General features: G+C 50.4%; 1 protein-coding gene across 1 annotated transcript; it reads left to right on the top strand.

Moving 5' to 3' along the window:
* The first annotated feature begins 2,866 nt into the window (after positions 1–2,866).
* Positions 2,867–11,417, top strand: KLHL33 (kelch like family member 33). The gene is made up of 5 exons (XM_054565635.1): positions 2,867–2,976; positions 3,163–3,932; positions 7,526–8,450; positions 8,572–8,739; positions 8,849–11,417. The coding sequence occupies exons 2-5, from the start codon at positions 3,182–3,184 to the stop codon at positions 9,351–9,353; spliced, it is 2,349 nt and encodes a 782-aa protein (XP_054421610.1). The 5' UTR covers positions 2,867–2,976; positions 3,163–3,181; the 3' UTR covers positions 9,354–11,417.
* Positions 11,418–11,799: the final 382 nt, after the last annotated feature.

The raw sequence follows: 11,799 nt of genomic DNA, 5'->3' as shown, positions 1-11,799 counted from the left end.
GAATGAATCCTCCTTACCGTCCCTTTGAAAAACTGACATGTGGAGTTTCTCCCAGCAAAACCATCTTGTTTCAGGTCTGGGTCCTTTGAAATCTGCTCTGCCAGCTACACACACACACACACACACTCCCCACATTTGGCCCGTCCCAGATCTATCCAGCTCTCACAGCCATCTCCTCAGCCTCTTCAGCCCTACTTCAATTCCTAGGGCCGGCCTTAGACCCCCATGCCCGGAAAAAGTCACAGTCACCACGCCCACCTCCTACAATTCATTTTCAGGATCCATTTTCCACAGCTGCACCCTGCCCTCCAAGAAGGGCAGAATGCAGAGGTAGAGAGGCACAGAAACTTAGCGGGCTGATCTGATGCTTCCATCTGATTCTTAAAATAATTAGTCCAGGCTGGAGTCACAAAAAGTGCAGGCTGAGTGGTTAGTTGGCTTGAGAAAAGGACACGGCAAGGGGGGCAGTATCCTGAGCAGGAAAAAAATGGTGTCCCTGAAGCCTGCTGTGTGCAAAGCCATGGCTACTGTGTTGATAAAAGCGAAGATGATCCTGATGGAACCGTAAAGCCCAGAACAGAAACTCTATGGGATGAGGAAGTACGTGCCACCTGATCAGGAGCCAGTTTGTGGTTTCAGCCATTCCTTACAAGACTGGGGGCCCTGAGATAACAGGGTGGTAACAATCTCATCAGCCTTGACTTTGCCATTGGTGGAGATGGCTAAGATAGGCTGGTGATAGTGACAAAAGCGGGGAGTAGGAAAATGAGCCATTGTGAGCCCTGGGGTGGAGGTGGGAATGGGGCCCCTTTAATTCATTCATGCTGAGTCCTGGAATCCCTTCCTTTGGCCCAGCAGAGCCCTGAGCTCATACTTCTGGCCACCTGAGCAGTGATACAAGGCAGCTGCAGGGAGAGGATGGTGCCCCAGATGTGGAACATGTAGCAGCCCTGGTGGAGCAGGATGGTGAGGGAGAAACTGAAATCTTCCTCTGCCCCCTTCTCCTTCCCAAGAGGTATCCTCTGAGAACTCTGGAGCAAAGTCCTCTCTGCCCTGCCTAGATCCTCAACCTTTAGGAACCCTGAGCTATGACTCCCATGACCCAGCAGAAGTGCACTTGGGCCTTCCCAGGCCTGGCCCCAAATTCTCCCATCATCTTGGAGGTGTCGCTTGATGTGGGGCTCCTCTGCAGAGGTGGAAGCCAGGCTAGCCCCTGACTGAGACAGCACAGATGAGGCTGAGATGCCAAGACCTGTTTCCAGCCAGCACATCAACAACCAGGAGGAAGACTATAGACCTGGGGTTGCTGTGGGGGCGGGGGCGGGGTGTGTTAGTCCCAAGGCTTTAATGGAGGGTAGATGATGGCCCAAAAGAGGGGATTTTATCCAGTCTTCTGGTGTTTGCTGTGGGACATGTACCTCACTGTGGCAGAGCAGCTGCTGCAGTCCCCATACCAAGGAGTTGGCATAGAACTCAGAGAGGGGTCCGGTGTCCTCTGGGAGGTGGGGTAGGAGCAGAGACCAACCTGCAGTATGTTTCTACCTGCTGGGTCCCCCTCTTCCTGGTGGGGGCTCCAGGTGCTGGCCCCCTCTCACTGGGAGGAGGCCATGAGAAGTCTGAACTGGGGGAAAGAGTACAGAGGCTGGTCACTATCGCCCCTTTCTCTGGCCAGGACAACCACTGGCCACCTTTCTCTGTCGAACCATTTTGGCGAGTGCAGCCCCTGGTTGGCAGGGCTACCCAAGTGTAAAGTGGAGAAGCAGGGACAGCTCTGAAAGCCCGGGGAGATGCCATGACCATGCAAACCACCTTCCTGCCCCTCCCCCGCAGGAACACCACCCCTTTCACCTGAGTCTTAAGGAACAATCTGGCTTCACTCCCAGGTTAAATCAGCTTGTTAGGTGAATCTATTCAGCCTGGGACAGCCTTTATGTTATTGGCCCGGGAAGCCAGCCCCAGGAGCCCTTGGCCTGACCTGCCTCCCCAGTAGCAGGGAGAGAAAGGTGATCGCTGTCCCCTTCTCTAAATTCCTTCTCCATGAGGATAACTGCAACTGCATGGATTAAGAGGTCTCAGGATGAGAAAGGGGTGTTGCCTGGGCTGAGGGAGTGAGTGCTGGTGTCCTGCCTCAAACAGAGAATCCTAGAGCTCCCCTAGTCCATCCAGTCCGGGACTCTGGTCCCCGCTGCAGCAAAGATCAAACCCATGTTCCACACTCTCTCTGGTCCTCATCCCAACCACCAAGGTGAGGGGTAGAGTCTTCTATACTTTTATGAAGACACGAGGTTGGGATTCGCTCTCTCACCACCTACCCTACCCCTGGGCATGGAGGAAACCCCTACTGGGCGCTGGTCACCTAGGATGGTAACCCTGACCGCTGCCCCTTCACCCCCCCTTCCACTCCATCCTCGAGGGACGCAGCAGGGTACAACTGCGTTTCACATCAGTCGGTCCAGGGTCCCAGCTTTACTGTGCAAGGAAAATCAACAGTTAAAGTCCAGGCAGGACCCGAAACAGTGTCACTCCTTTCGCCCCACGTTTCCGCGGGTGTACGCAGTCCAGTACAGTTCGCCTTGCCCCTCCAACCCGGTCGGATAAACGCAGCCTTTCCGCCCTGGCTCACTCCATCCCATCCCCGCATCGTCCTTGGTATCCGAATTTGCCTCGCTCAGCAGCGGGACGTGACCTACAGGTGGAAGGGGGTAGGAGGTCATCCCGGGCCGGAGCCCAGGCCCCAGCCTGCCAGCGCCGGCTATAATTAGCGGGTGCGGCTGCTGACGGGGATGCGGGGGAGTTCCCTCTGCTGCGCGGCCCGAAGCAGAACAAGCTCAAGTTAGAGGAAAGGGGAGCGCTGGGGTCTCGGGACGGGGGCTGCTGGGCTGAGGACCAGACGCGTCGGGTGCGGCCGCGGGGACCGGATCTTCACACACGCTTCTTGCTCGCTTCTCTGCACCTCGTGAAGCCCAGAGTTGCGCGGTAGAGCCTGGCTGCCTGAGCCTGGGAGTGGGGTGCGGGGTAGGGGGAAAGTGCGAGGGGCTGGGTAGGCGGGGGTTTGAAGCAGGGACAGAACTGCTGACCCGCCGCTGGGCTGGAGGCAGGGGTTCCTCCGACCTCTCTGGGTTCAGCTCTGACCCCCTCTTCTCTTGCCTCTGCCATCCGCAGCAATCCCGCGACTTGGGCCATGAGCGTCTCGAACTCCGAACGCCGTCCGTCGGACCGGGGGCGCGTCTCCCTTGCGATCCCGAAGGACCGTCTTGACCTCCCCTCGCCTGGCCTGAGAAACGCCTCTTGGCCCCGGACCCCGGACGAGGATCCCGGTTTGCCCCCCTTTCCTCTGGAAGAGCCCGGCCCCAGGTCAATGGCCCCAGGGAACCTTCCCTCTCCAGCCTTGTCCTTGGAGGAGGAGGAGGAGGGAGATGAGGACGAAGAGGGCGCCGCGGAGCCGGAGGGGCTGTGCAGCGAGGAGCACCCGAGCCAGTTTTTCGCGGAGGCACAGCGGCTGCGGGAGCAGAGGTTGCTGCTGGATGAAGAGGTGTCAGTCGGGGGGCGACTATACGGGGTGCATCGGGTGATCCTGGCCGCAGTTAGCAGCCTCTTTCGAGGCAGGCTGCTGAACGGCATTGGTCCGCGACCCCCCTTCTGCCTCGACGTGGCCCCCGGGGCCTGGGAGGCCGTGCTGACCTTTGCCTATGAGGGAGTGCTGAGTCCCGCCCCGCTGGGGGATGTGCTGGTCGCCGCGGAGGCCCTGGGAGCGCCCCGGGTGAAAGCCGCGGCCCAGAGGAAACTCGAGAGGGCTGGAAGCACCCAGAACGACGAAGAGCCGCCCAGCCAGGCAGAGGAGCTGAGGGAGAACCTGCGCAGCATTGAGCTTTTATACCAAGAGGGCGTCGGGTGTGACCTGGAGCTGGAGGCAGGCGGCTGCCGGCTGCGGGGTGAGGGCCTGTGGGACATTACATTACTTCAGGTGCAAATGCTACCCGAAAAGTGTGTGCAAACAGCAGGTGGATTGATCCCTACCACAGCGATTTTGATTCCTGCTGCAGCCCGAATTCCCCTAGGGGAACCTTGGTGCCTCTACTGAGCCACTGAGAGTTGGGGCATGCGCAGTTGAGTTGTTTTCCTAGGCTCCCTGATAAATTTAACCTGACTCTCCAGGCTATGGCTTTTTCTGGGCCCAGTACCAAGGAATTAACAGCTTGCTGGCTGGAGCTAAGGTGCAGCCCATGCCAGCAGGACAAGCAGAAAGTGATTGACTCGAACAGGGATTAACAAAAGGCTCTTCCTGGCATCATCTGTTTAGGACTCAGGGAAAGCCAGAGGAACATGGTGGAAAAACTCAAGGCATCCCTTCACCTAAGTGTGCTTGACACCATGGCTGACATGGTCCTACAGCTAATGGGCAAGCTCTGGTACTGTTTTGCCAGCATCTTAAGGCTGCTGGGCCATGGCACTTTGAAGTTAATTCTGCTCATCATAAGGAAAGCTAAGGAGGGTTGAACAAGTTGAGTTCAGATTCTACTAACATTTATTTAGTGAGGTACTGGGTCCCATGATTCATTACATATGCCATCTCTTTTAATTCTCATTGAAAAGTAGTGAGGCAGGTACCATTATTCCTAGGCACAGATAAAGAACATTAAACTAGGAGATGTTAACTGGTGAGATCCAGGATACAAGCCTATCCTGCGCTCATTAGGCCATGCATTGCCACCTATGCAGCCAAACCAAAAGCATGTAGGAACTGGCAAATGGAATTGGAATGCATGCACATAAATACTTAAAATTAAAAGGGATTAGTTTAGAGATTATCTAGTTCAGTTCTTATATTTCATTGATAAAGAAGCCAGACTTCGAGTCTTGACCAAACACATAGCTACTGCTCATTACAGGAATGACGGGGACCCAAAGTGCTTCTGGGACTCGCAGAAGGAAAAGCATCCCGTCTTAGTTTGGGCTGCTATAACAACAACAACAACAACAACAACGACAACAACAAAACCCCATAGATTGGGTGGTTTAACAGCAAAAATTTATTTCTTACAGTTCTGGAAGCTGGAAGTCCAAGGTCAGGATTCTAGTATGGTCAGGTTCTGGTAAGGGCCCTTTTACAGGTTTGCAGAGAGCTACTTTCTCACTGTATTTTCACATGGGGGCAGGGAGAGAGAGATGGGTTGTACTCTCATATCTAATTACCTCCCAAAGGCCCCACCTACCAATATCATCACATTGGGGATTAGGGCTTCAAAATACAAGTTTCGGGGCTGGGGACACAAACAGTCAGTCCATAGCAGACCTCTAATGTGTTCATTATCATTTCTGATAACACTAGATAGAGTAAATGGAGAGGGAATGTAAATTTTATAGTTATAAAATTCCCACTAGGGTTCGGAATTCAAACACTTTTCATTTTTCTAAGAGACATTCCAACTTAATGATGGGAACCTGTCACTTAAAATTGTAGAGACTAATGATGAATCAGGGATGAATACAGATGGTTATGCACTCTTTCCCAGTTGGCTCTGAGCTATAGGTTAACTTATGATATGGAAGATGAGGTGGTTTAACTGCTTCAGGGAAGGCAAATTTTCCCAGCAATATATTGTATTTGAAAGCTGTCATTGATGTTTACCGCTTGGGGAGCCATACGTGCTGCTTAAAAAGACCATGGAAAGCCATATCAACATCACCTCCCAAAGAGAGGCAAAGTGCCACAGTTGGTCAAAACAGCCTGAGGCTCAAAAGCCTCACGGGAGCTTGGCCCTGTGTCACCTGCCTGAGGGGACTTCGGGCAGCATTCCCCTCTTTTTTATTATGAAGCATCTCAAACACATAGCAAAGTAAAGAGAGTGTTAAGATGAAAACCCAAACACCCATCACCTACACTTAAAAATTAACATTTTAATTTATTTGTAAATCTATGCCATTTCACTCATAAAATACTTGGGTATGTTTCTCTTTAAAAGAGGATATTTTCTCATATAACCACAATACCTTTATCAAATCTAACAAAATGAACAATAATTCCTTGATGTCACCTAGTCCACACTGAAATTTTCCTGCTTGTCCCAAAAATGTTTTAGAACTGGTTTGCTCAATCCAGGAGCCAATCAAGGACTGTGCTATATTCAGATGTATGTTTCTTAAGGTTCCTTTACTCTTGTACATTCTTCCTTCTCTTTTTTATGACTTGACTTATTGAAGAAACAAGATTAGTTGCCCTATAGAAGGTTCCATTTTCTAGGTCTGTATGCCTTTCCCCTCCTGTTTTTGTTTAATTTGTTCTGTTAGCCTCTCAAATTCCTATAAACTTGAATTTAGAGCTTAAGTCTTGATTAGATTTAGGTTAAATATTTTGGTCAGAGTACTCCGCAGGTGATGCCAAGCACCTCAAGTTGAGTTATGTTAGGAAGTATATGAGAGCTAGTTGTTGAGCAGCATATGTTAATAGGACAGTTACATTGTCCTAAGGGTCATGCAGATAAGCAGGGTATCAATGCACAAGTGTGTTCAGAGCAGCCTTACACCAGCGATAGTGGATGGTGAAGATCTGCCCGGAGAGCCGCTTCAAATAGAAAATAAATCTCTTCTTTTCCCTAGGATGCAGTTTTCTTATCTTAAAGAGACTAATTGAACTAGATGATTTTGAAGGTTTCTAGTTTAAAATATCATGATTCCATAAACTATACCAAGATGCCAAGTGAGGGGTGTGCAGAGGAAAGCTAGAACACATGGGAATTCTTAAGCACTAAATCTTGGGCAAGAGGAGATGGCAGTCTGAGTAGGTAGGCTCATAACCATTCCTAAGTGTCAAAGCATTTTCTGAGTAAAATCTGAATAACAGAATGGCTGATGTTGGTGGCTCTTAAAATTGTAAAAGAATTTTATTCTGCACAGTGTAGAGAGACCTATATAAGTTTCACATTGGCCTCTGCAGTTTATTTCATGCCCCCTCTTTTTTAATTTATTGATTTTAGAGAGAGAGGAAAGGCGGGAGAGAGAGAGAGAAACATCTATATGCTGTTCCACTCACCTATGCATTCATTGGTTGATTCTTGATGTGCCCTGATCAAGGATTGCACCTGCATCCTTGGCTTACTGGGACAATGTTCTAACCAACTGAGCTACCTGGCCAGGGTCTATTTTGTATCCCTTTTTAGCAAATGCTGTCTCTAGCATCTTCTCAACTTGATACATCAAGACTCTTTTTCTAATTGACCTTGATCAAAAAGACAAAAGCAATGATTATCAAAGCGTCTTCAGGCCACTAACATGAGAGTCATGCAGCGTGCTTGAGAATGTTAAAATACAGAATCCTAGGAACTCCATTCAGACAAATTGAATTAGCATCTCCAGGGGTGGGTTCTTGAAACCTGCATTTTAACAAGTACCCCATGGTATTTCGATGCACACCACAGTTTGTCCTGTGGCCTTGGGTGGTTGGTCCAAAGCTGGGGCTCTGAAGTGGGATAGTGCCTAGCAGTTTGCAAAACTTTGGATACCCCTCTGCTTCTTCTCCCTCTTTCAGTGCACCGAGCAGCCCTGGCCTGCGGCAGCGAGTTCTTTGGGGCCATGCTCCTGAGTGGGATGAGGGAATCCCAGGGCACAGAGGTGTCTCTGCACACCATCTCTGCCCAGGACCTGCGACTCCTCGTTTCTTTTGCCTACTCTGGGGTTGTACGGGCAAGATGGCCAGGACTACTGAGAGCTGCTCAGGCTGCTCTGCAGTACCAGAGTCCTTCCTGCCTGGCTCTGTGCCAGAGAGCCTTGGCACGGGGCCTCAGCCCTGCCCGATGCCTGATCCTCTACCCCATGGCCGAAGCCCCCGGACTGGAGAGGCTCTGGAACAAAGCTCGTCAATACTTGCTCACTCACCTGCCTGCTGTAGCTTTGTGCCCCACTTTCCCTTCTTTACCAGCTGCTTGTCTGGCTGAACTCCTGGATAGCGATGAACTACACATGCAAGAGGAGTTTGAGGCCTTTGTGGCTGCACGGTGTTGGCTAGCTGCCAACCCTGAGACAGAGGAGTCAGAGGCCAAGGCCCTGCTTCAGTGTGTCCGCTTTGGCCGTATGTCTACCAGAGAGCTTCGGAAAGTACGGGCAGCAGGCCTGCCTCCACCCCTTTCCCAGGACTTGCTGCATCAGTTGATGGTGGAGTCTGAGGTTCCAGGTAAAGAGAGGCGGAGAGAGCCTGATCAGGCTTTGGTAGTGATTGGCGGAGACAGCCTCAAATCAGACTTGTCTGGAACAGAGCCTTCCCGAGGAGTGTGGTGGGCCCGGGCCTTCCGCTGTGGCATTGGACTTGTTCGGACTGTGGAGTGGGGGCGGTTGCCTGCCCTACCTGACCCAGGGCGCTTCCGGCATGGGGCTGCAAGCCTAGCAGGAAATGAAATTTATGTGTGTGGGGGACAGGATTACTACAGTGACTTCAACACCTTGGCTTCGACCCTCAGGTACGTCCCCCTCCAACAAGAGTGGTAGACCCCCAAGGTGGGCATCTGAGGGAAACTGCTGGCCCAGCCAACCACAGACTCCCAGAGTCACTCTTCCCATCTCTTGTCATACTGTGTACAGGTGGGACCCCAGTCAAGAGGACTGGGAGGAGATGGCACCTTTGTACCAGGCTCGGAGTTTTTTCCCGCTGGTGGCACTGGATGGACTACTTTATGCTCTGGGTGGACGAGCCCATGGTGTTGTTCTAAACTCTGTGGAGACCTATAACCCTGAGCTCAATGTCTGGAGGTAAGCAGGGAAGGGGGCGTGGCTCTAGGCATCAGGGAAAGACTAGGAGACTTGGAAGAGGAGAGTTGAGGATGACTGTTGCCTGATCGTGTGACTTGTTCTCCCTTAGGCCAGCACCTGCACTTCCAGCACCACGCTTTGCCCATGCAGCAGCTATTTTGGAGGGCCGATTGTACATGAGCGGTGGCTGCAATGGGACTGGCCAATACCTGGCCTCATTGCTGCAGTATGATCCCAAACTTGAGAAGCCAGGGACACTTCTGAGCCCTATGGGCATACCTCGAGCTGGCCATGTCATGGCTGCTCTGGGTGGGCGGTTGTATGTCGCAGGTGGGCTAGGTGAGACTGGTGACCTTCTGAGTTTTGAGGAGTATGAACCAAAAACTGATAGCTGGACTCGATTGGCACCCCTGCCCTCCCCACATGTGGGAGCTGCAGGTGCTGTGCTGGAGGGGGAACTCCTGGTGCTGGGGGGCTACAGCCACCTTACTTATGCCCTCTCTTACCTCATCCATGCTTACTGTCCTGGCCTGGGCCGATGGCTCTGCTTGGGAACTCTGCCAAGGCCTCGGGCCGAGATGCCTGCCTGCATCCTGACACGGCCCACTGTGTAGCACCATAGCTTTAGGTCCCACACGATACCAAACCAAACCTGCTGGGTGAGGTTGGGGCAACAGCCGTGGATAGGGGAGGAGGGGAGAAGACACATCATGAGAGAAGGACAGAGATGATGGAGGGGAGAAAGAGAAGGCTTTATTTATAATAGTACATATTTTATCTTAGTACAATGCTTTAAAACTCATAAACTGCTTTTGAATATATGATCTCCCTGGAAGAAAGGTCTCCAGAATTCCCGGGGAAAGGGCATTGAAAAAGGGGAGAAGCTGAATAGCCAGGCAAGGAAAGGAGACCCAGGAGCAACTCTATAAGATTTAGGGACCCTGGTACTATTCTTAGTGGGAAAAGTACATCTAACTGGGAAGACAGTTAAGAAGCTCCAGTAGCCAAAAGAGAGCTGGGCAAATCACAATTCTGCCCCAGGAATCAAGGAGAAAAACATGGAAAGGCCATCCATGAATGAGTCAGAAAAGTCGAGAGGGAGAAATCTAATTGTCGAGCCCTTCCTTTCCTCAGGCTTTGCTCCTCTCTACTCACTAGTCCCTTGGACACCTGAACCCTCTTGAAAATATTCTTTCTCAGGTAACTTGTAGGTCCATACTAGTGTTTCCTCAGTCCAGACACCATAGGATGCGCCTAAGAACCTCTTGGTTTTCAGTCTGAGGCATTAGTCCCCACCTGGACCTGGCACAGCCCAGGGGCCTGGGACGCAGGGCGATGAGGTGGGAGCGCTGCCTGTGGGGTAGGTGAGGAGGGCAGAGCCAAAGTGGGGAGGTGCCATGGTGGCAAAGGGATGATATGAGGTTTGAGGGGATGGGGTGAAAGAAGTCAGAAGCCTGCCTGGCTTCTTCCCTTCCCTCTGGGGTGAACTGAGGTATTAGGAGCGAAACGAGGAAAGTTGTGTGGGGTTGTGGGAGGAAGTGGTAGGGAGAAGAGTGAGGGGCAGAGAAGACCTGGAAAGCTGGGTTGCCTCCTTTCTGTGCCTTTCCTCTGGGCTTTTCTGAATCAATTTCTCTTTTTCTTGGCCAGGGAACGCTCAGTCAGATGCTTTCTCTCTCACTTCCTCCATCCTGCTCTTCCTTTTTTTCCTTCTTTCTTTGCTCTCCTCATTTCTCCCTCACACTTATTAATTTCTTACTATATGCCACGCACTATATGAGACACTAAGGATACAAAAGCCAGAGAGCTCCTGACAAGCAGACAGCCTTGTAAACAAATACAAGTTTTTCAGTGGACTTAGAAGTGTTTTACAACTCATAAACTGTCTCCTACCTCATAGCTCTCAAAATATTGTACTGTACTTAGTGGTATGAGAGCCCAGAGGATGGAGATGGAGGAGTGAACTCCGCACAGGGAAGGCTTCTGTTACAGAAGGCATCGTTATCAGATGGGTGCATTGGATCTTGAAGGTTGTCTGATTCGCCAGTCAGAGAAGGAGGAAGTCATTCCTGGCAGAGAAAGGATGCAAGTGGGGAATGTAGTGTCCTGTGTCTCCATAGCAAATGGGACATCAGAATTCCAGTGGTTCTTCAGAGAATTCTGCTGCTGTGGCCAACCCACTCTCTCCTCTGGAGGCTTTTTTCAAGACAATGGCTTCACTTAATGATTGCATATGACCTCCCTCCACAGCTCCCCTAAATCTTTTCTGTCTGGTATTTCCATTTCTGACCCTGGAGCAGCTTAGGACAAAGAATGACAAATTCTTTGCATAGATCAATCTTCTATTATTATTGTTTATTAAGATTCTCATACTCCTGAAGGTGAGAGGAAGGAACCTCCCCTGTACCTTTCTTCATACTGGCCCCAGAGATACTTGGAAAAAATACTTTTTGTTTCATTATTTTATTAAGGTTTTTTCCTAATTCTGTTTTGGAACATAGTTGAAAATGAGGAGGGGTAAGTAGGAAATATAAGATAAAATAAGAAAGATTGAAGAAAATGAGGAAGAAATTGGAAGCATCAAGAAACTATAAGAATTGAGTCTTTTGTGTGAACTATGAACACTTTTTTATGATCTGTGCACAAAAACAGATTTAAATAAAAGTTTCCTCATGATTGAATCATTCTTGTCTAAGTTTCTTTATTATAAAAAAAGACACTTAAAATTCCCTGTAATTCTACCTCTATCTCCATCACACTATTGAAGCCATTCGCCCTCTTTGTTACTGTCACTTAATTGTCACCAGATCAAATGATCTAAGGCCATTCTCATTCCCCATTTTTCTGCAGGAATTGATTGGCTTCAAAACAAGCTTTTACTCTAAAAGTTTCTCCTCCCCTGGCTCCAGATACAGCACACTCTCCCAAGCCTTCTCTTACTTCTCCAATCCAAAGAGATGACAAAGCTGAATCATAGTGTCCCAGAGGGCACGGTTCCATCCCAGGTGGAACTGACAGCCAAGGGCAGGAAAGTATGCAGATGGGAGCAGTTAGCTGTGGAGG

This window comes from Pteronotus mesoamericanus, unplaced genomic scaffold (assembly GCF_021234165.1).
Source record: "Pteronotus mesoamericanus isolate MK-2021 breed Mesoamerican mustached bat unplaced genomic scaffold, CSHL_Meso_final contig_164, whole genome shotgun sequence".
NCBI lineage: Eukaryota > Metazoa > Chordata > Mammalia > Chiroptera > Mormoopidae > Pteronotus > Pteronotus mesoamericanus.
This window is presented reverse-complemented; position numbering and strand designations above follow the sequence as displayed.